Source organism: Ranitomeya imitator, chromosome 1, assembly GCF_032444005.1.
Source record: "Ranitomeya imitator isolate aRanImi1 chromosome 1, aRanImi1.pri, whole genome shotgun sequence".
Taxonomy (NCBI): Eukaryota; Metazoa; Chordata; class Amphibia; order Anura; family Dendrobatidae; genus Ranitomeya; species Ranitomeya imitator.
Genome location: NC_091282.1, coordinates 746,074,103 through 746,099,625, shown reverse-complemented (window position 1 = coordinate 746,099,625; position 25,523 = coordinate 746,074,103). Strand labels below are relative to the sequence as shown.

Below are 25,523 nucleotides of genomic sequence, written 5' to 3'. Positions count from 1 at the left end.
AATTTTTCTTGAGTACGCCGATACTCCATATGTAGGGGAATACTACTCTTGAGGCACAGTGCAAAAGCTCAGAAAGGAAGAGGCGCCATATTGGAGTTCAGATTTTGCTGGAATGGTTTGAGGGTGCCTTGCCACATTGGCAGAAACCCTGAGGGGCCAGAACAGCAGAAACCCCCCTATATGTGAACTCATTTTACAAACTACACTCTCCAATGAATTCATCAAGGGTTGCAGTGATCATAATAACACCACATGTGCCTCTCAGAATTTTATACCACTCAGTGGTGAAGAAGGAATAAGTTACATTTCTACCACTAAAATGTGGTTTTAGTCCCAAGTTTGTAATTTTTATAAGGGCTAATATAGAAATTTTTGTGTACTCACCGTAAAATCCTTTTCTACGAGCCATTCATTGGGGGACACAGACCGTGGGTGTATACTGCTGCCAATAGGAGGCTGACACTAAGTGATACACAAAAAGTTAGCTCCTCCCCTGCAGCATATACCTTCCTGCTGGCTCTCAGCTAACCAGTTCAGTGCAAAAGCAATAGGAGATCAATAACAACATAAAGTATAGCATTATATATGAGAGTATAGCATGTCAAACTATAAAACAAGCAGAAACTAATAACGGTGGGAGCTGTGTCCCCCAATGAATGGCTCGGAGAAAAGGATTTTACGGTGAGTACACAAAATTCCCCATTTCTCCTTCACCTCATTGGGGGACACAGACCGTGGGATGTCCCAAACCAGTCCCTGGGTGGGTACAATATCAGATCAGGCCCTGTGTAACCGCTACTTACAAGAGCGCCACCTTGGCCTGCAGAGTCGGCCTGCCCAGATTCACATCTGCGGATGTCTGGGAATTATAGTGCTTCAAGACTGCATGCGGACTGGACGAACCCGCAAGCTTGCAGGCGTGCTTTACCAACGCCTGGTGGCAAGAGCCCAAGAAACCTCGATCGACAGAGTGGAGTGGAGTCAGGCTGACGTCTAACCTGGAAGGACTCTTGGATGGTGTAATGAATCCACCAGGCTAACATGGCCAATGAAATGGCTAAACCCTTCCTGTAACCATCAGGAAGCCTTCATCTGACCGTCAGTAAGCCCAAATAAGGTGTCCAACCTTCGGATGGACGACGTGCACGATATGTACCTAATCAGAGCACTCACTTCTTCCAGAATATGGAGAACCCATCTCTCCCGTTTTATGGACTGGTGCCGAAAGATGAGGGAAGAACGATGCCCTCGTAACATTGGGAATACAATACCACAATGGTAACAAGGGACGGGGATGGCCTGAGGACAATCTTGCCTTGATGGTAATAAGTAAAAATGTCTGAAAGAACACAGCGTCTAGCTCCAAAGATTTGTCAGGATGACGAGATCGCAGAGAAAAAAGGGGCGACCTTCCCTGATAGTAAAGTCTGTCCGGATCGAAAAAAGGAGTCTACTGTAAGACTCCCAGGACTTTTTTTTTTTTTTTTTTCGGGCATGCGCAGTTTGCACTGCCCTTCGAACTTACAGCGCAGGCGCTGGGGACGTTCGTGAAGGAAATGGAGGTGGTGTCCGGAGGCCCTGAGTGATGGCTGGGAGGAGTTTGTGTCAGGGGGGGAAGACATGCACCCCTGACAAAATAGGTATGAGGGACAAATTATAAAAACGATTATTTCAGCGTTGGCAGGGACACCAACTAAAAGAGCCACCTTGACAGAATGCAGCATTGGTGCAGCAGAAGGTAGCTCCTTCAGTTAAAAACGCCTGGAGGGAGGAGTGACAGGTTCCCTTTAAAGTCCCAAAGATCTAGTGGTATGTGAAAGGGAAGGACCACATGTGAAAACTCCCTGCGATAAAATCCCTACTTGCAGTTTCGTTGCAATAAGTCAGAAAAAGTACTAGCTCCGCAAACAAAAAACCTAACATGGTCCGTGCGGATCTCCCAGGACCACTGGGGGCCTTCTTGCTTCCAAACGACTCTCGGAAGTAGGGGAAGGGGGTTTATGGAAACTGGTACCACGGAAGAACCAGAGCATTCACTGCAATGGCTTTTGGATCTTGAGGCCGAACCATGAACACGAGTACATTGGCGTTCAGTCTGGACGCCATCTGATCTACATCTGGAGTGCCCCAGTGAAGACAGATCTGATGGAAGACTTCCGGGAGAAGTTCCCACTCACTTGAGGCTGGACCGCCCAGAGATCTATTCCTGGGATGTGTACTGCCAAAATCACCGAATGATAGATCTCGGCCCATCAGAGAATGTGAGGTACCTTGTCCATGCTGCCTGACCCGAGGGTACCTACTAGATGATTGACGTATGGCACAGCCGTGGCATTATCCAATTGAATTCGGATGGGGTGACCCACCAGAAGGCAGAGGACCTATTGTAGGACTAGCCGTATCATTCAGATCCCCAGAACAAAGATCGGGAGAAGAAGGCTGGCATCGGTAGTCACTAATAATCATTGAACCGGAAGGAACTCCCCTGGATGAGGAAGAAGCTCAGAGACTATCCTCTGAAAGCCTGTTTGACCTACAGAAAACGAAGGAAACAGCTTCCATTGCTGTCACCTTTTTTCCTCATGACCCTCCCAGCAAATCGAATGGAATGAGTGATCAAGTAAGTGAGTTCTGATTTGAAGGGCCACGGCCTTGTCTCAAGGGAGAAATACCAACCCTCTGGAAGTGTCCAGGATCATCCTCAAAAAGGATATCTGCTGGGCTGGAAAAGAGGAAAAACCTGTCTAGATGAAGCTGCCAGCCCAGGAGAGAGAGAGTATAGCAATTGATATAGACGACTCTGCGTAGTCCTGGAAGAGCGGCTAGAAAGTCGATCGGATAGGGCAGGACGACCACGCCTATAGGGTGCAAGAGGAACATGACAGCCGCCATGACCTTTGCGAACACTCAGGGTGCGGTAGCATAGCCGAAAGACAAGGTCGTTACTTGAAAATGTTGTTTGGGAATGGAAAAGTGAAGGAATTTTTGAAGAGGGGAAAATAGGAATGTGAAGGTAAGCATCCCGAATGTTGGTGGATGCCAGAAAATCCACCCTTTTTCCGTTGAAGTAATAGCTGAGCGGAGGAACTCCATCCGAAGAAGGAGGACCATGTCCAGCTTGGAAAAAGTTTGAGGTCCAGGATCAGTCTTATTTTTCGGTCCCCCTTTTTGGAACCAAGATCCCTTAGATCTAGACCGTCCTGGACAATTCTTCCACTGCTGGTCGGGTCTATAGGAAACATGCGATCCTAGGGAGTGATGTCAGAGGCTTTTTGAACGCAAAGTACGCTTCCATACTCTGAGCTATAATGCCCTTCTGGGTGTAATGGCATTTGCTGCGGACAGCGCCGTGCAACTAGCTGCATCTGGGAGGCGTGAACCAGCTAGTCTCCCACTCAAGAAATTTTGATTGACCAGCTGTACTGTCTTCAGGAAAAGGTTACTGATGTGAATCAAAGTACTTAAGGTCTCCGACCAGGAGACCACTGCTCGTGCAACCCATGCGGTGGCTAAGGAAGGGTAGAGCACTCAACCCGAGGCTGCAAGACGGACCGAACCAGATTTGCTATCTGACAGTCCGTTGTAATTTTAATTGATGACCCATCGGGCAGGAATACTGGTAGACAAACCACAGAAGGCTCTACCCGGTTAATCTGCCAAGTGGCAGAATGCGCGGCTGCATCCAGAAGGTCAGGAAACGCTGTTTCTTGCAACCTCCGCTCTCTTTTGACAGTGCAGAGTTAAAATGATGAACCCTCGATTCACCACCCTCTTAACAGGGAAGTGAAGAGGGATCGTCCGCCTTCTTGCATCATCTGCTAAATAGTGATGCAGAGAGGGGGGGTTGGATGACAAAAAAGGGTGCCACTGTACATCGACAGAGTTCAGGTCACCTGGTGGACAGGGCTGGTTCCGGTGTTAGGCCTGGCTGCAGAAAAGTATACATGGAGGCGACACTCTATATGCTCGTCTATTGATGGTGTGGGGAGATCGGTGCTCTTTTTAAGGACCCGTTACCCCTAAGAATCAGACCAGGCATGGCATCCCATGTCGTAGGTGGGTATACGTGGAGGGGACATCCCACGTGTTTGCATATTGGCTGAAAAAGGATACCGCGCTTGCAGAGGCTTCTGTCCAGTGGATCGCTTATCCGGACGCTCCCTGTTTGGGTGAATGACAAATGCTCTGCGAGGGAGTTTAGTCTCCTTATGAGGGACACTGCGTGATCTAGAGTAGAACCGTAGCCCTCAATCAATCAACAGAGATTGGTTGACTATATAAATAGGTGAATCCATCCTTTTCTGAAGCTCTGGTGAGTCCAGATCCAAGGCAGTATGCAATCCATATCAGAGTCTTGTTCTCAGGAAATCATTGGTGAGGGAGATCAGGAAATGAAGCTTCCATTTTCTAGACGCCTGTACGTTTCTAGGATACTTGCGGGCCCTGCTAGCTGACGGCTCCCATGTAGGAGAGGAACCATATATATTGGTCCTGCGAGCACTCCGAGCCACAGAGTGTTCACGGAGGGCTTCATCTCTTGATCAGAGAAGCCATGGGATGTGGCAGTGATGAAGTTCACTCAGGGGAACTATGGTACTCTGCTATAAGCTGGGATCGTCGGCGGAGGGTTCCTGAGTTCATTTAGGGTGACCAGTTTCGGACTGGTCATGTGCCTTTAAGACAAGGGAATGCTAGTCAAATGCCTTTAAGACAAGGAAATGCTGGTCATGTGCCTTTTAGACCAGGGAATCTTGATCATGTGCCTTTAAAACCAGGGAATACTGGTCATGTGCCTCCATTAAGACCGGGGAATAATACGGGTCATTCATGTAAGTACAGGAGGGAAGAGAGCAGTACTTCCTTACCTGGCTGCAGAGTCGTTGTGCCCCTTTAATGCCCCTTTAATGCAAAAAACCATCGTCCCTGCAGGCCGGGTGGACCAAGAAGGCTACCGGTAGATGCAGAGGTGATAAAGTTTTGCAGAGAGCGAGAGGAGCCATTTCAGGGGCGGAGCCACATATGCGATGTGGGCAGAGCCACGTGACTTCCATGAATAGGCCCAAGCTGGGGCCTAAATTTCTGCAGCCGGCGAGAGCAATAGCAGGGGCAGAGGGCCATGAAAAGCGAACGCTCCTGTGCCAGACAGAAAACTCCAGAAAAGATTGGCAGAGCCGCCTTAGCGTGCCATAGTGCGGGCGCGACTTCCGGAATGCGGCCTACACATCGGCCGAAGCCAGGGGCTACATTTTTGCAGCCAGCCGGACCGATACCTTAGGGAGGTGGGCCACAGGGAAGCTTCGGCTGCCTGTCGGCATGTTAATATCCCACTGCAGGGGCCCATCGCTGTCTGGATCCACTCACAATTGTGAGTGGGACAGTGGGGGCTGCTCGGACACCGAAGAGAAGGAGCCTCTGTACATCCACGGAGTTCAAGCCCCCGGGTGGACAGGGCCAGTTGTGCGGCACTAGGCCTGGCTCCAGGAAAGGATACATAGAGGCGACACTCCATGTGCTCGCCCGTTGCTGGTGTGGGGAGATCGGGACCCGAAGGAACCGTCGCCCCTGAAGTGAGCTCAGGCATGGCTTCCCACGCCGCACAAGAGGGTACAGAGAGGCGACACTCCGCGTTCTTGCCTATTGATGGTTCGGGGGAGATCGGAACCTTGAAAGGATCCGTCGCCCCCTTCACTCCGTTAATTTAAAAATAAAAATTTACAGAAAAGTAAAAAATAAAATAAAAACGATGAGGTCTGAACCAGACCCATGTGCCTCCTACAGACACTAAGCAAGAACTGGTTAGCTGAGAGCCAGCAGGAAGGTATATGCTGCAGGGGAGGAGCTAACTTTTTTTTTTGTATCACTTAGTGTCAGCCTCCTATTGGCAGCAGCATACACCCACGGTCTGTGTCCCCCAAAGAGGCGAAGGAGAAAGAAATTTTTTTTTTTTTTGAGGCACATTTTTTCCCTGAGCGTGCCAATACCCTACATGTAATCAGGAAATATTTTTCAGGCAAAGTGCAAAGCTAAGAAGCCAAGGAGTGCCAGGTTTTACTGTTATGGTTTGCAGGTGCCATAACCTACTAGGAGAGGCCATGAGGTGCCAGAACAGCAGAACCCCCCATAAGTGACCCCAATTTACAAACTACTCTCAATGAATTCATCTAAGGGTGTAGTGATCATATTGACACCATGGGTGTCACAGAATTTTATACCACTGGGAAGTGAAGACAAAATAACTACATTTTTATCACAAGCATTTTGTTTTAGCCAAAGATTTTACATTCTCACACAAAAAGTGGGTAAAAATGGCACCAAAATTTGTCCCACAATTTCTACTGAACGTGCCCTATTCAAGTGAATGGGTCTGTGTAATGGACCGTGTGTCATGGGCAAAACACGCTGACGAACATTTATTAATGTCATTCACAAAACAATCCCGCACATGTGCATACGCGTAACACATGTATGTCATCTGTGTAACATGCATCAGCACTGGGGAAGAAGTGTAACAGTAAGCGCTGTTCCCCGGCAATGGGTGCTGAACACACCTCTCATCATTCTCTCCTGCTCTGCTGACGATCGGCGCGAGCAGGGGAGAATGAGGAGTTACATTTAAGTAATAAGAGCAGGCGGTGGCTGTTGGGACTATTACTCCCATCAACCTATCCCTGCTGCTGCTAATAACAGTGACAGAAGGAGCGGCTGCTGGGGGTATTCATGAGCCGCCGCCTGCTCTATAAATAAATGAAAAAATACGGTGTGGCTTCCCCTGTATTTTCTATAGCCAGCAAGGCAAAACTCACAGCTGGGGGCTGCAACCCTCAGCTGTCCGCTTCAGCAAGGCTGGTTTCAAAAATAGAGGGGTCCCCACGCTGTTTTTTTTTTTTTGTTTGTTTTTTTAAATAATTTAAAAAACTGTGCGGGGTTCTCCCCATTTTTGACAACCAGCCTTACTAAAGCTCACAGCTGGGGGCTGGTATTCTCAGGCTGGTAAGAGGCTTTGGATATTGACCCCCCCAGCCTAAAAAATAGCAGCCCTCAACTGCCCAGAAAAGGCACATCTATTAGATGCGCCAATTCTGCCGCTTTGCCCGGCTCTTCCCACTTGCCCTGTAGGGGTGGCAAGTGGGGTTCATATTTGTGGGGTTGATGTCACCTTTGTCAGGTGACTTCAAGCACACGTCTTAGTAATGGAGAGGTAGACACCTCTCCATTACTAATCCTATAGTTATATGTTATAAAGTCCTTTAATTGAAAAAATTACACAGACTCAATTCAACCATACTTACTGCAATGCCTAATTCCTGCAAAGCCTTCAATCTCCTGTAATAAAAGAAAAATAAAAAAAACAATAATATACCATACCTGTCCATCGTCGTGTCCAACGCTGTAATCCATGTCTGGGGGATAATTAGTCTAAGTCATCTGACACTCGGCGGTGATTGACCGCTCTCCCCCCGTGAGCGCGGCCGATCGCTCAGACATAATATTCCATCCATGATCAAATTGGCCCAGGTCACATGGACGGAATATTATGTCTGATGTCAGAAAGGGGTAAAAGCTGAATGATTTTTTTTTTTGTATACTTCCCCGTGCCTAGGAAATTGTTCACTGCTACAGTAAACCTGTGGTGACTGCTTTCCTAAGCAAGGTGTGCAGTGCTTCCAAGCTCTTGGCTATAAAGCTTGCTCTGAAACTGACTGGATCCAGCCAGTTTCAGTGTCTCTGCACTCTTTCTACGCTACAGAGGTAACGTTACCTCTGCATACTGCACTGGAGAGCAAACAGTTCAGTCAAGTGGCTCAACCAAACCACTGCTCCAAACTGTCAATCATGAAGAAGCACACCGCCTCCAGACAAGCGAGAAGATGGGAATACTAAAAAAAAATTAAAATGTAGTGGCCCCATAAATGTGGCCCCTTTCAAAATAGATTTGGGGCCCACATAAATTGGACAACCCTTTTAAAGTGCTATTGAATAATGAATGACCCATGAAAGTTTTTAAGTATTTAAAAGGGTTGTCTGGAAATTCAGATAGGCCATCAATGTCTAATCTAGTTGGGGTACGACACAGCATAGCCGAGTCAATGGAATAATGGCCAGGTACTGCACATCCACTTCATATTGATTTGAAAAGGGGGTGGATGTGCAGTACCCTGTTGTGACCTCTTTCCTCTGACAGAGCTGTGCAGCTCTGTATCGGAGCAGATCTGGCCAACACCAGGAACGGCTGATTGGCGGGGAATGTCGGGTATCGCACCACTACCATCAGACATTAATGACAGATTCTAAAAATGGGCCATTAATGATAAACCCTGGACAACCTCTTTAACCATTTTCCTCTTTTTTCCCCATTTCTGCACTACAACCAAGCGTTAACAGACCAACATTAAGTGCTTTTTGGCTTCTTGAAACACCTATCCAGAGATAGTTTAAAAAAACACCCACATTACTCACCCTCCCCAGGTCCAGCACTGCAGCCAATCGGTGCACTCCACTGACGGCACAAGCCACTCAGAGCTGCAGCACTCACAGATTGACTGTCGTGGTCACAACAGGACATCAGCTCTGCACACAGTAAGACATGGAGAGCTGTGGCAGGGAGTCTGCTGGACCTCAGGGAGCACGAGTAAAGCACAGTTTAGTTTATTTTTAAGATTGAAATCCCCTGTCTCCAAGCAGAGTCTTTGTAAAACGCATCAGTATACAAACACAAATGTAGATTTGTCCTCCGAACTTCCGAATTTTCCAGAATAGAATTCTCGGCCTGCTCTACAAAAACTTGACAACGTAAGGTCACATGAGGGGAAAATCACCAAACACACGTGTTGTGACAGGCTGCATTCTGCGCTCCCGAGTGGGTGGCATCGTTAGTCTCTACATCTGACACGTTTATCCTGTGAAACATTATGCCGCTTCTTGAAGTCTCGCATCTGGCATCTGGGTCTTAATAACTTTTGAACAAAGACTAAATTTCCTGAATGACTGGAGTGCATCAGAAGCAGAGGGACACGAGTGCAAGTTGGCATAAATCGGACACTTACCACCTACTCAGACTGTGGCATAAAAGCTGGAACCAACTGTTCCAGGACCCCTGCAGACATCCACGTTTAACCCACTGTAGACGCTTGGTTGTGTATGGTAATAGAGCCAACATGAAAGTCCGAGTGCCCTTCAATCATATGAGTAAGCCATGACATTTCCACTTGTCCCGTGCACTTGGGATAATGGGATTGTCACCCTCGGCAAACCATGTAACAGAAAGTTAGCCACCTGGGGACCTAATCTGCATAGTTAGACATTTTCCCAGATTCTAAGAAGAAGAAGGAAGGAAGGAATCTTAAAAGTAGCCATAAAAATATAAAATACTGGTTACCAATCTAACCATAAATGAGGACAGTTTACAAGTGTTGGCTGTAATTTTTAAGAATTCCTTTGTTTTAAACAAAACTATGGAAATCTTCTTCCCTACCACCGACCTCTACTCAAAGAGGTGGCGGGAACACCTGACCGTGAGTCTCTGAACAATTAATTACGTTTTTGTCCATAGTGATGTGACAGCCATGGCTACTTTTGGAAGACAACAGCCAAGTGACATGGTATTACATGGACAAGTCACATAGGATAACTGAACCCAGCGGCAACTGGTTGCCCCCTTAAAAAAAAAAAAAGTTTTTGGAGGAAAAAAATAGTCACTTGTCAATCCTAGTAAAGGACTACGGGCTTTAAATCAGTGCCACTAAGTGTAAAAATGAGAGTTTAAAGCTCCTGAAATCTAGCAAGAAAATAGGTCAGAAACAGCAGAGGAACCCACAAACAAGACGGAAGCCGTTTCTAACTTCTGTCTTTATAGCTTCTGTCTTATTTCCAGCTTATTGCACCCAGGATGGCTTTGCCAGTGACCAATGGGACAATTTTCCTTGAACTTGGGCTCCTATGGATGCCTCAATTAGAATAGAAAAATCCAAAATAAAAGGAAAAAAACTGTTCCCCAGATATACAACTTCTTGGAGATATATTTAAAAAAAAGTCTCGTCACACAGTCCCATGTTTAGGAAACAAAAGTTTTAGGGTTTTTTTGTTCAATTTTGTTTTTTCAGTCGGCGTTCTCCACTTTCTGCAGTAAATACTGAAGACCTGCTGGTGGCACTGTTGAAATACTTGAAGCCGGACGTGAAACCTCTTCATAACCTCATTAACAGCAGCGGGTCATAAAAGGTCACTTAAAGCAGACATTTCCATAATCTTTAACAACCCCCTTTAAGCAGTAATATAAAAATATAGACCTCGAACAATAGCCTTAACATTAAAACCGGTGCAGTGAATTGCGATTATCCTATTGCAATGGCAACAGTCACGGGTTGGGAGAGACTAGGCAGTAAATGAACACTCAGATCTCGGGAGTTGATGTTTGAGAATTGGGGTGAGGAACAAAAAAAACCAAAATGGGGACGGCTAAAAACGCTCATGTGACAGCCTGATAAAGTCTGTAAAGCGCTTCAGGATAGGAGGGCGCTATAAGAAGCAAGCATAATAATGAAATCTCTCTTGTGGGGCGAGTACAGTGGCCACTATGTGGTTGAAAGGAATAAGAAGCAGAGAATTAGTAAAAGAGTGGTGTGCGTGGGGAAAAAAAAGGCTAGCCTTTGATCACTCCACTAAAGAGCTGCTGCTGCAGCAACAGAGTGGTGACCTATCTTGATACTCTGGTGCTTGTTGCAGAAGCTCGCAGTAAAGTGGACCATGGAGTGATGCAGGCGGCCTGGTCTGGTGAATCACATGTATATGATGAGGACGGCTGGGTGTGACACCAGGGTGCACTATGGAAAACAACAAGTCCGATCCATGGAGGCCGCACTGAGCAACTTCCATGTTGGACACCAGAAAACCTGTAAATGTGCCGTGTGGTATGTGCCATCATGTCTTGATGATCAGCGCTGTTTCGGCAACGCAAGTAAGACACACACACTGTCAGGTCGGTGGTTTTGTATTATCAATGCAGAACACAACCTTTATGCACAGGACTATGCAGTGATCTATGAAGAACAACCCCTCGCACGAGGAGAATGATCAGGCACGTACCTTGGTCTGGGGGGGTTATAGTGATCATTTGCGCTGTAAATTCTTCATCAAAATACCGTGTGTCTGTCTCCGATGTAACTTGTGGCTTAAAAGGTGGTACAAGCTTAAAGAAGAAAAAAAAATAAAAATTGTTAAAACATGTCAATGTCCAAAACCAGTGGCTGGAGGGAGTTTAATCGCATGGTAAATGCATTAAAGATTAAATTAAAAAAACAAACAAACACATAAACCCCCACAACCACCACCACTTTTTTCTAAATAACAGGTCAGTGGTTGTTTTGATTTTAGCAGTGCTAGCCATGTAGTTGAATTAATGAGCCTCTGGGGATTAAGAAGATAATCAAACATGAGTAGTAGACGTTAATCCACTGATTGGTTTGGACAGATGGAAGATGCTCTGTCTGTCACCCCTTAAATGTCACAGATAATACTGACCGCGGCATCTAAGGGGGTTTAAACATTTACTCCGCTCCTGCAGTTGCAACTCCGCAGTCATAGCCTTCCCTCGCCTCCCAGATGATTTGTATGTACTACATTCTGCATTATAGATTGCTTGAAGGGGTTAAGTATAGATGACAACGTGCTGAGGGCGTCCAACTGCTAAGACCCGCACCGATCATTAGAAGAAGGGAATGTTTATCCCCATTACAAAATGACATGACAAGTTGGATGCCCGATGGCCACTCCATGCACATTCTCTATGGAGCTGCCGGAAAAAGCATAGCCATGCTCAGCCTTATAGGGAATGACTGGTGCAGCGGTCGAGCTGATCAGTAAGTTTTAACTCCTCCTGTGGATAGATGAAATTACAACTGCCTGTAGAAGTCTATGGAGAGAGGAGAACGATGGAGAAGTGTTTTATTTCACCCCTGTGCTGGATTCACAGCTACACTCCTCTGTAATGCTGTATAATGTCCTCCATGCCTACCCAACTCTACCCACTAGCTCAGAGACAACTAAAAATTAAGAGAGCTGGCGTAGGGGGGAGGAAAAAGTGGTCAAAATTCCAAGACACACAGGTCATACAAAGACCAGATTGTGTTAATAATAATCTTTATTTAAATCGCGCCAACATATTATGTACACTCACATCAGCTTGTTCTGAAGAGTCACTCGAAAAGAATATCACTTTATTCTCTACAAATTCCCAAATAGGAAACTGGGTTTAATACATTCAACCACTCAATATTTATTACTATTCTAAACATGATACTTTTCTATACCAGAACGTTGGTTGTTAAAAAGACTATACTGTCAGATTACGCTTGAATCATGCAAACGATCTATGATCAAAACCCCAAACGTGGCCAGGCACGAGCTTTGCTGCAAAAGAAAGTAACGTCTTACCATAAAGCCCTCACAAAAGGCAACCTAAAGCCATTTATTCAGCGCTGAACCACAAACCTGAACAGCGCAGTTCTTTAGGAAGCAGTTATTTATAGGCACGACAGCTTGCCGCACACGCCAGCGACCCCCTCCCTCCCTTGCAGGCCTCTCCATGCTGACTGGCAGGACTACAGTTTGCATTGTGTCATAAATTTGGGACATTCTGCACCATCTTGGTTTCTGGAATCCAGTGTGCACAATCTGCAGGGTCTCCACAGACTGTGCCAGGACGCTCCACCCCCTTGCCAAGCATGTGTGTGCCAACACAGCTGCCATCAGCAGCAACAGCTGTGCTATTCTTCGCTGTGGAGTGGGGGAGTCATTTATGATGGGGGGGAGACTTTGTGTGCAGATGATGTACAAACTGTTCTGCTCCTGCTTTTAGGTTATTTTTAATAGTTTTGAATATATATATGTATATATATATATATATATATATATATGTATATATATGTATATATATATATATATATATATATAATTTATTTAATTTTATACATATTTTTTTCATATATCAGGGGAAGTCCATAATAATAAAAAAGAAAAAAAAAAAATATATATATATATATATATATATATTTATCATTATGGACTTCCCCTGATATATGAAAAAAATATGTATAAAATTAAATAAATAAATTTATATATATATATATATATATATATATATATATATATATATATATATATATATATATACATACATACATACATACATACACACACGCACGCATACACGCATACATACATACATATCTGGGTATGTTCACGCAGCTTTTTTTGATGTTTAGGGATGGGGCAGAAAACAGCAACAAAAATTGGTAAGATTTTTGCCAAGTTTTTTTTTTGTGCCACATTATTTTGATCCCGAAATGGGAAAAGCCTGGAGTAAAAATGTTGAAATACGGTAATTAACATGTGGCATTTAATTCAAACAAAAATGCAAGGACAAGAAATAAAACATACACCATGTTAATGAGATTTTAGAAATGTATTCATTTTGCCGATAATGAAAAAAAAAAAAACAACACACACCCTAAAAACGCTAAGCGTGAATAATCAGATTATAATACTTACTTTTTTCTCATATACATCTTGCCATACAATTCCAGCAAAAAATTTGTGTTGCATGATTTCTTTTGCATCGTCAGGTCCTCCACCTAACCTGTACATATTGAAAGGAAGGAGATAAAAAAAAGGCAATTGGGTAAGAAAAAAAACAAAAAAAAAAACAAGCTGAGCAAATAAACGTCTTAAAAGGGGTATCAACATCATGAACATGTATGGCATCTCCAAGAGATACAAGTACGACTCCCAGATACCGGACTCGCGCGCCCACCACGAGTCCTGTGAGCCCCGGTCACCGATCCTGTCCAGCCACTCAACCCACAGAAGTAAAATTAAAGGTACCTTTCATTATACAGTAATAATATATATCAATAGTGTCACTTGTATGATTTTTTGCTTTAAATGGGGTGCCTTGTGACCCTGACCTTATTTTAAAGGAGGATCTTTCACTGCATTTTTTTATTCAAACTAGGTGTTTCCTCCAATTGTTGCTGCTCTTCCTATTTCTGGAAGTTTTTCTTTTTTCTTCTGCGCCCCACTGTTCTAAAGTTATGCTCCCCAGAAATAAAGGTGCAAACTTTCCCTTTCATCCTACTAAGGGTCTACCACAGAACTTGTGGGAGTGGCTGAGGCTTTCATTGGCCGGACAGCTAGAAAAGTAGACGCCCACAGAGCAACACCCAAATTTGCACTATTATTCCCGTGGGAATAACTTTGGAACAGAAGGACACAGACTAAAAAGAAAAACGGTTTCAGAATCAGAGGAGCAGCGGCAATTGGAGGAGGTACTATGTTTAAAGATCTAAAAAATCCAGTAAAAATCCTTTAAGAAAAGATGCTTTTGAATCTACATATTTATGAAATTGTGACAACTTTTTTTTTTTTTCCTTCCAGTTAAGGTAGAATTACGGTAGTTTGTAGAGTAATCCTCTCACTGGTCGAACGTTCTAAACCCTCAGTTCTGTGAAAGCATGGCTGAGCTGCAATACAAAAAGCAACCTGTGCACAAGAGTGGCACCGTCTCCTCTCCTACAATGCACGGCTCCCTGGTGACAAACCTATAGAATTCTGCTTTTTAACATTGCAGGTCAAACACATGACTTCATAAAAGTGGACATCAAAGGAGAGGTGTTCACTTTCTTACCTTTGTTTTGGGTCTTTCTTCAATAAACCTGAGAGCAGTGATTTTGCTTCAGGTAATAAAGTGCGCGGGAATCTAATTTCCTCCATTAGGATAAGTTCAAAGAGTTTTTCATGGTCCTGGTTGTAAAAGGGGAGTCGGCCACACATCATTTCGTACATGACTACACCTAAACCCCACCAGTCCACTGCTCGGCCATAGTCATTATCTTCTAGTACCTGTTGAACGAGTACATAATAGGTTAATATTTGACCCATGCGCTTAGTTGTTCCTGTAGGTGATACAATGGAATGTATCTGATAATCTTAAGATAGACAAAATATTTTCCAACAACCAGATCAGCACAAAAGATTTGTCTCACAAGACATTGAAAGATTCAAGACCTTTAAATAAAAAGATAAGAGATGTCTTGAGTAACTAATCATATTGATTGGGGAACAGATCAGATTTCTGTTAAAGGGGTTTCCTAAAATCACAAGATATTTTATATCCAAATTGCTGATCGTTTGGGTTCTGGTATACTCGACCTCTGCTCCATTCATTGTCTATGGTACTACCGTACAGCACTCAACTATTTCCAACAGTCCCAAATACCATCAAATGTGCTGAGGTAGAGCACAGGTAACTTTGCTCCATTCAAGACTGGATGAAGAGCCCTGTTATCTGGATTTGAGCTTGGACCCCCAACAATCACCACGTTATCCCCAGTGCCATAGGGGAGAACTTGTGATTTTTTTGGAACGCGCCTTTCAAACTCCCCCTATAACAGTTGAAACTCCATAGGGTCAACTAACATGAAAATTATCAGGACCTAAATAGTTTCTAGATCCCTTAAGTGTCAAGAAGATTTTCATATCTATGTTAGTCATAAGGAATATCTATCAGAGTGACGCTTTCATTTTAGAAGGGCTGTTATGTTGGAACCCATTAACCTCCCATCATCCCTAATATCGCACTAATTATGTAACTACGGAAAAACGCCTTCGCGCCGGCTGCTCCCTCTCGGTCAGGAAACAATCTTCACTTCCCGCTTAACTTTTGAAAAGAGACATTTCCATTTTGGGAATAAACCTTTACAGATTGCCGCCCTTTAACATACGGATGAGGTTTCGCCTACTCATGAGGCTGCAGGGGCCATCACCACCTGACAATGATGTGAAGTCTACAGGTATGAGAGAGTGATGGTAGATGGGTGGGCTCTGGGGTCTGTTACTACAATGTGGAACTGTTGCCCACCTCCAGGGGCGAAAGAGTGCATGAGATTGTAGTAACACAGAGGTGCTCATCGGCAGGGTCTTTATACGCAACATCTTAGGACCTCAACCCTCGGCTGTCCAGACGCAACTCGATTTTCTACTAATCTGATGTGTTCCCCCACCCACGTTGGATACAAGTCATTAGGGGGCTGTGTCATATGGACGTCATAGCGGGGGTCCTCGGTTTGTTCTCATAGACTTGAGCCATCTGTATCCATTTGTTGAGATGGCAGCCATACAATACTACATCTCTTCTGCAGTGGTCACCATCGGGCTTGCTGCAGCAATTCCATGGAAAATAAGGGGTTTGTTGGGAGGCTTAGGCCATGTTCACACGTTGCCTTTTTTGTGTGTTTTTTTAATGCAAATTAAAAGCTACTTTTTATAGTATAAGCAAAAGCTATCAGATTTCAGGAATCTCATGCACACATTGGATGGTTTTATTTTCCTGACCAAATTGGAAAACTGCAGCAAATCAAGTCTTTCAGCATTTTTTCACCATAGAAAGCAATGAGGAAGTGCAAAAAAACGCAACCATGCCATTTTGCTTCTCTTTTTAGTGAATTAAACCAACTTTATTAAACATGTATTGTAGACAGATGACAGTCTGCATTAAAAACCTGCTCCTTGTAAGCAGCTTTTTTATCTACTCGACTTCACTCTGTATATAGATATATATCTCTCTATAAATCTCTATATCTCTATCTATATATATATACACACACACACACACACATATACATACACACATCCACATCATATATACATATAGTATATATGTAAACTGTAAAGTGCTGTGGAATATGTTGGCACTATATAAAGATTATTATTACGTATATACTGTACATACATATATACACACACATACACACACACTTAATTTTATTACAAGGTTGTGAACGGCTTCTAAGTTCACATTACTGCAGTAAGCGCTGCCAGCGCTCGCCCCTTCTGTTGGAGATTGTACTTCCCGATCACCAGTACATCTCCTCAATGGATCCCTTGATTGAGAAGAGTTATAACAACCTTAAAAAGGCTGAAAGTGATGAATGGGAATAAAGTGGGGCCATCTCGTTTCATACGTAGGATCCCAGTAATGCGGGATTTGTTTAGAGGGCACATTGAACTTTACTTTAAGGTGGGGGGGTAGGGTCCGGTAGTGATCTAAAGTCCCGCAGTAAGGATGCGAAAGCCAAAAGCTGGCAGGTATTAGGTTACTCCAGGAAGGTCTATTTACAGCAGCTATTGCCGTATGATTCACAGCAAACGACAGCTGGCGCTGCAGCTGCCCCATATATGTACAAGGCTAGCACAGCTGCCGGTCTGCCAGGAGCCAGCCTCATCCTTTACCAGAAAGCTCAGGAGTTCATGATCTCCCGGTTTATAGTCGCATTTATTAGGGATAGAGCAATGCACAAACACAGGGAAACATTCACGGCAGCGGACTGATGGAAATAAAAAAGACAGTCATTGGAAGGAGTACTAATATTTCCTTATTTATGTTCCTGGGAAAACTGGGGTTCCCCAGTATAACCACTATCACCAGTCCCACTTTACATCTTGCCTAGTCATGCACTAAGCTAGACCCCATTTCTGTGCCGTAAACTTACAAATCTTGGCCGCTCATTAGTTACAGAAGAAGGAAGGATAGATCCAGCTTCTAGTCTACAATTCCAAGGGTTAATTAAAAATAATAAAGTCTTTATTTCCAGTGTTAAAATAGAATCAAAGCAAAAAAATCATTTTCTTTCTTGGCTGAATCTCAATGTAATAAAGATGGGGGGACATGGGGGAAAAAATGCATAGGATGCCAGACGTGTTTCGGAAGTGCATTCTTAACCTGGTTTGAATTGTGGATCACGCGCTTCTGTGCAGACTAGGCTACATTGAAGGGATTATCACTTTTCATATGCAGCAATACCGGAGTGCCGGGAACATCAGAAAGGACATTTATTATTCTTCTTCTCGCTTACTGTATATAGCGCCATTAATTCCTCAGCACTTTCCTGACACTGTCCCCATTGGGGCTCTCAATCTACATTCCGTATCGGTAGGTCTTTGAAGTGCCTGGAGGAAACCCACCCAAACACGGGGAGAACATACAAACTCCTTTCAGATGTTGTCCTTGGTGGGATTTGAACCCAGGACTCCAGCGCTTCAAGGCTGCAGTGCTATCCACTGCGCCACCGTGCTGCCAAGCAGGCAAATCCAGATCCTTTGCACCGCTCAAAGTTTCTAAGGTTCATCTGGCTGCATGAGAGGAGCATAGAATGGTAACAAAACCAGGAATGACAACTTCCTAGAATCCTCCCACAATGAGGGGCTCCCACAAAATGCCCCATCCAAAATAGATACAATATGAAAAACTTTTTTTCTTTGCAAGAAATACACATTCTCCCCCCCCCCCCCCCCCCCAAATGGAAGCATAACCAGAACTTCAAGGGGTTCCAGGTGCCGGTGCAGCCAGAAGCTCCACTGCAGTGACTTGGAGACCACTTATACTAAGTACTTTCCAACCATCTCGGAGTTGCAGCATTTTCTCTCTTTGTTGCTTTCTATTTCCGGGGAAACTCCTTTTAAGAGGAACAATCTTCCGCAAAAATGTGATTGTTTTCTACCATCAGTCATTCCCTTCACTATCTTACTCTGTCTTTTTAAAACCAGTGACACAATAAACCAGACCCGACAGATGTGCGACCACAGGCTCAGTCGGCCATATCCAAATGCTAGAAAGGGCAGGTCAAGTGGAAGCACGGAATATTCTGCAATCGGGTATTCCCACACATACAGATGGCTACTTCAGTTCAGAGACCAAAATGTCAGCTTACATCTCTCTACTGAACGTTGTCAAATGGAATATCGGGATTTTACAAATGTAAAGGAGTTTCCACAACAATAGTTGCAGAATATTTGTAGAGTGCAACTCTGATAATTGAGACCCCCTCTAATCCCGTGCTAGTTCCCCCCCATCTTGGCAAAGGTGCGACATTCATTGAGTGATAAATGGACATCTTTTATATATGTTATTTGTTGGATATCACTTTAAAGATTTAAAGGGGTATGCCAATCTTCAAAGTCTCAAAAGTTTTGATCTCATCAGAAGAATAGGGTTCTGTGAAACCCCCACCACCTCAATTTTAACAATTCAATTGGCAACTTTCCCCACATAAATCAAAGCAGTGGGGACTAATGATCCACAAGAAAAGGAATTACAATGGTCAAATCACTTTGTGAAATGTATTTACAATTTTGATTTTCCACTCAGCTATAGAATGTATGTATGTATGCATGTATGCATGTATGTTTATACACACACACACACACATATATACCCACATACTGTATATATACAGTGCCTTGCGAAAGTATTCGGCTCCCTGGAACTTTTCAACCTTTTCCCATATATCATGCTTCAAACATAACGATACCAAATGTAAATTTTTGGCGAAGAATCAACAAGTGGAACACAATTGTGAAGTTGAATGAAATGTATTGGTTATTTTTAATTTTTGTGGAAATTCAGAAACTGAAAAGTAGGGCGTGCAATATTATTCGCCCCTTTAACTTAATAATTTCTTGCGCCACCTTTTGCTGCAATTACAGCTGCAAGTCGCTTGGGGTATGTGTCTATCAGTTTTGTACATCGAGAGACTGAAATTCTTGCCCATTCTTCCTTGGCAAACAGCTCGAGCTCAGTGAGGTTTGATGGAGATCGTTTGTGAACAGCAGTTTTCAGCTCTTTCCACAGATTCTCAATTGGATTGAGGTCTGGACTTTGACTTGGCCATTCTAACACCTGGATACGTTTATTTGTGAACCATTCCATTGTAGATTTTGCTTTATGTTTGGGATCATTGTCTTGTTTCAAGACAAATCTTGGTCCCAGTCACAGGTCTTTTGCAGACTCAAATAAATTTTCTTCAAGAATGGTCCTGTATTTGGCTCCATCCATCTTCCCATCAATTTTAACCATCTTCCCTGTCCCTGCTGAAGAAAAGCAGGCCCAAACCATGATGCTGCCACCACCATGTTTGACAGTGGGGATGGTGTGTTCAGGGTGATGAGCTATATTGCCTTTACGCCAAACATTTAGTTTGGCATTGTTACCAAAAAGTTTGATTTTGGTTTCATCTGACCAGAGCACCTTCTTCCACATGTTTGGTGTGTCTCCCAGGTGGCTTGTTGCAAACTTTAAACAACACTTTTTAAGGATATCTTTGAGAAATGGCTCTCTTATTGCCATTCTTCCATAAAGACCAGATTTGTGCAGTGTACGACTGATTGTTGTCTTATAGACAGACTGTCCCACCTCAGCTGGAGATCTCTGCAGTTCATCCAGAGTGATCATGGGCCTCTTGGCTGCATCTCTGATCAGTCTTCTCCTTATTTGAGATGAAAGTTTAGAGGGACGGACGGGTCTTGGTAGATTTGCAGTGGTATGATACTCCTTCCATTTCAATATGATCGCTTGCACAGTGCTCCTTGGGATGTTTAAGGTTTTGGAAATCATTTTGTATCCAAATCCGGCTTTAAACTTCTCCACAACAGTATCACGGACCTGCCTGTTGTGTTCCTTGGTCTTCATGATGCTCTCTGTGCTTCAAACAGAACCCTGAGACTATCACAGAGCAGATGCATTTACTACTGTTATCTACTGTATATAGAGGTGTTATCAGCCATTGTACAGGAGGAGGAGGTGAGCTGTGACATCACCTATTGTGAATGGTGGATCCTGTATTATATACTGTATATAGAGGTGTTCTCAGTCATAGTACAGGAGGAGGAGGTGAGCTGTGACATCACCTATTGTGCATGGTGGATCCTGTGTTATCTACTATATATAGAGGTGTTATCAGTCATTGTACAGGAGGGGAGGTGAGCTGTGACATCACCTATTGCAGGGGTGTCAAACTGCATTCCTCGAGGGCTGCAAACAGGTCATGTTTTCAGGATTTCCTTGTACTGCACAGGTAATAATTTAATCACCAACTCATTATTTATGTAGGTGATTAAATTATCACCTGTGCAGTACAAGGAAATCCTGAAAACATGACCTGTTTGCAGCCCTCGAGGAATGGAGTTTGACACCCCTGACCTATTGTGTATGGTGGATCCTGTGTTACCTACTGTATATAGAGGTGTTATCAGTCATTGTACAGAAGGAGGTGAGCTGTGACATCAACTATTGTGAATGGGGGATCCTGTGTTATCTACTCTATATAGAGGTGTTATTAGTCATTGTACAGGAGGGGGAGGTGAGCTGTGACATCACCTATTGTGAATGGTGGATCCTGTGTTATCTACTGTATATAGAGGGGTTATCAGTCATTGTACAGGAGGAGGAGGTGAGCTGTGACATCACCTATTGTGAATGGTGGATCCTGTGTTATCTACTGTATATAGAGGGGTTATCAGTCATTGTACAGGAGAAGGTGAGCTGTGACACTACCCGTTATTGGTGGATACTGTGTAATCTACTGTATATAGCGGTGTTATCAAAAGAATCCAACCATTTATAATAGGTGGTCACAGTTAACATCCTCCCCCTCCTGTATGACTGCCAACACCCCTATATACAGTAGATAACATAGGATCTACCATACAGAACAGGTGATGTCACAGCTCACAAATATTATGCTTTGTCAGGAGAGATCTGAGTCCCCTACACATCTTTATTGATGGAAAAAAATAATAAAAAAAAACAACTTATTTTTAACCACTAAAAAACTGTTTGGCATCTCTAATCGCACTGACTTGCAGAATCCTGTTTCAGCTCATTTTTACATTACAATGGATGCCATAAAAAGGAAGCCCAAAAAACAATTATGAACCAACTTTTTTTTTTTTGCACCATTTCATCTCACCAGGAGTTTTTTTCTCCTGCCTTTCCATTCACTATACCATGTAATGTACCACGTCACAGAACTATAATTCATCCTGCAAAAGAAAAATGCTCCATATGGGGTTAATTGGCCGTTATTAGCCCAGTGGTCGTCACACAAACGATGACCATTCGTCTCTTGCCCCATGTACGGCCCTCAGCGAGGCTGATCTATACGGGCCCTGTCTGTGGCATTGTGAGCGAGCGGCTCTATCCCCAGCAGACGGGTTAATGCAGCAGAGTCATGTGCCAAACAGGGACGATCATCAATCCACAAGGAGCAGCTCCAGACAGCTGTACCCAGGAATATACAAGAGACGGCACAACAGCTGTCCCCCCTATAGTCACGGACACATCAAAGTGGACGGATCGCCAGCTCTGCTGCTGCAACAGATTCCAACCACGACCACCACAACCAAAGGACACAACCACCCGGCAACTGCATAAACACCAGAGCAGGGCCCGCGGCGCACAAAGAATGTGAAAAATCTGCCATACCTCATTATACCGCTACAAGGCGCTACATGAAGGGGAATCATCCAGCAGATCACAGAGAAACTTTTTTCAGGAGAGGTAAATAGAGGGGTAATAATTTTCCCCTATGACTAGTGATGAGCGAATATACTCGTTACTTGAGATTTCTTGAGCATGCTCGGGGTCCTCCCGATTATTTTTTTAGTGCTCGGAGATTTAATTTTTTTCGCCGCAGCTGAATGATTTACATCTGTTAGCCTGCTTGGCTACATGTGGGGATTCCCTAGCAACCAGGCAACCCCCGCATGTACTTATGCTGGCTAACAGATGTAAATCATTCAGCTGCGGCGCTAAAAACTAAATCTCCGAGCATTAAAAAATACTCGGAGGACACCCGAGCGTGCTCGAGAAATCTCAAGTAACGAGTATATTCGCTCATAACTACCTATGATCTTTATTTTTTTTTCCTTTTATTGGCATTCTTTGTCTTAAAAGAACAGAGATCTCCAACCATTCACCATTTCAGATACAGCAGCCAATCTAAATAATCAGGTGATATCACCTACTGTGAATAGTGAATACAGTGTTATCTACTGTATATAAAGGTGTTATCAGTCATTGTACAGGAGGAGGTGAGCTGTGACATCACCTATTGTGTATGGTGGATCCTGTGTTATCTACTGTATATAGAGGTGTTATCAGTCATTGTACAGGAGGAGGAGGTGAGCTGTGACATCACCTATTGTGTATGGTGGATCCTGTGTTACCTACTGTATATAGAGGTGTTATCAGTCATTGTACAGGAGGAGGAGGTGAGCTGTGACATCACCTATTGTGTATGGTGGTTCCTGTGTTATCTACTGTATATAGAGGTGTAATCAGTCACTGTACAGGAGGAGGAGGTGAGCTGTGACATCAACTACTGTGAATGGTGAATACAGTGTTATCTACTGTATATAGAGGTGTTATCAGTCATTGTACAGGAGGAGGAAGTGAGCTGTGACATCACCTATTGTGTATGGTGGTCCTGTGTTATCTACTGTATATAGAGGTGTCATCAGTCATTGTACAGGAGGAGGTGAGCTGTGACATCACCTCTTGTGAATGATGGATCCTGTATTATCTACTGTATATGGAGGTGTCATCAGTCATTGTACAGGAGGAGGAGGTGAGCTGTGACATCACCTACTGTCAATGGTGAATACAGTGTTATCTACTGTATATAGAGGTGTTATCAGTCATTGTATAGGAGGAGGTGAGCTGTGACCACCTATTGTGAATGGTGGATCCTGTGTTATCTACTGTATATAGAGCTGTTATCAGTCATTGTACAGGAGGAGGAGGTGAGCTGTGACATCATCTATTGTGAATGGTGGATCCTGTGTTATCTAATATATATAGAGGTGTCATCAGTCATTGTACAGGAGGAAGAGATGAGCTGTGATATTACCTATTGTTAATGGTGGATCCTGTGTTATTTACTGTATATAGAGGCGTTATCAGTCATTATACAGGAGGTGGTGAGCTGTGATATCACCTATTGTGAATGATGGATCCTGTATTATCTACTGTATATAGAGGTGTCATCAGTCATTGTACAGGAGGAGGTGAGCTGTGACATCACCTATTGTGAATGATGGATCCTGTATTATCTACTGTATATAGAGGTGTCATCAGTCATTGTACAGGAGGAGGAGGTGAGCTGTGATATCACCTATTGTGAATGGTGGATCCTATGTTATCTACTGTATATAGAGGTGTTATCAGTCATTGTACAGGAGGAGGTGAGCTGTGACATCACCTACTGTGAATGGTGAATACAGTGTTATCTACTGTATATAGAGGTGTTATCATTCATTGCAATTCTTCCTGTATTTATAATCAGACTTCATCTGTACAGAGCAGAAAGTTTGAGTCTAGTATTAGGCTTAGTGGAGTATGAGTCTAGTATTAAGCTTAGTGGAGTATGAGTCTAGCATTAGGCTTAGTGGAGTATGAGTCTAGTACTAGGCTTAGTGGAGTATGAGTCTAGTACTAGGCTTAGTGGAGTATGAGTCTAGTAGTAGGCTTAGTGGAGTATGAGTCTAGTATTAGGCTTAGTGGAGTATGAGTCTAGTACTAGGCTTAGTGGAGTATGAGTTTAGTACTAGACTTAGTGGAGTATGAGTCTAGTAGTAGGCTTAGTGGAGTATGAGTCTAGTATTAGGCTTAGTGGAGTATGAGTCTAGTATTAGGCTTAGTGGAGTATGAGTCTAGTACTAGGCTTAGTGGAGTATGAGTCTAGTATTAGGCTTAGTGGAGTATGAGTCTAGTATTAGGCTTAGTGGAGTATGAGTCTAGTACTAGGCTTAGTGGAGTATGAGTCTAGTAGTAGGCTTAGTGGAGTATGAGTCTAGTAGTAGGCTTAGTGGAGTATGAGTCTAGTACTAGGCTTAGTGGAGTATGAGTCTAGTACTAGGCTTAGTGGAGTATGAGTCTAGTACTAGGCTTAGTGGAGTATGAGTCTAGTACTAGGCTTAGTGGAGTATGAGTCTAGTAGTAGGCTTAGTGGAGTATGAGTCTAGTACTAGGCTTAGTGGAGTATGAGTCTAGTACTAGGCTTAGTGGCTACTGTGAACATTGGAAGTTTATGCTAAAAAAAATAAATAAATCTTTGGCCCTGAGGAAGTGGCAGATTGCCACGAAACGCGTCGGCACAATAAAGCTTTCAAGAACATTTCCATTGTGTGTGGTCAGCGAGGATACATTGAGAAACCCGGTCTTCTCCTTCCTTCTTTGTCACAAAAAAATAAAATAGATGGAGATATATAGTATTGAAAAAGCGACATTAGAAAAAAAAATTAAAAAACAAAGCAGATTTACTTTTTCAACGGCTGACGATGAGATTACAAACATCCGACAATTTGAAAAAAAAAATCTGATAATTCAGCACAAAAAGTGGAATATAATGCGGAATACAGAAGACCCAGAATTATTACTTCACAGAATATTGTTCCTCGTGCAGTGTCAATGGGTCACAATGGAAAAGTCGTGGAGTAGATAAATGTGTGCACAACTAATGAAGGTGCCAGAGTAGGTTCCCACACAGGTAGCATAAAGCAAGAAACTCGGCACTCAACTTGCGTGATCAAACGATAATTTAATGTTGTCCACTGCCGTAGTGAACAAAATGTTTCGGTCTTACATCAGACCTGGACCAGCGGTGGACACCGCGTCCTCACACACCACTGAGGCA

General features: G+C 43.6%; 1 protein-coding gene across 3 annotated transcripts in view; it reads right to left on the bottom strand.

The window, feature by feature from the left end:
- The window catches only part of AKT1 (AKT serine/threonine kinase 1), a 123,956-nt gene that overhangs the window by 6,165 nt on the left and 92,268 nt on the right, over nucleotides 1–25,523 (bottom strand). For all 3 annotated transcript variants that reach the window (XM_069734231.1, XM_069734223.1, XM_069734240.1), the window contains exons 11-13: nucleotides 14,681–14,895; nucleotides 13,546–13,633; nucleotides 11,083–11,185 (exon numbers count right to left, since the gene is read on the bottom strand). In XM_069734231.1, the coding sequence (XP_069590332.1) occupies nucleotides 11,083–11,185; nucleotides 13,546–13,633; nucleotides 14,681–14,895 (406 nt within the window). The remainder of the gene's footprint in view (nucleotides 1–11,082; nucleotides 11,186–13,545; nucleotides 13,634–14,680; nucleotides 14,896–25,523) is intronic.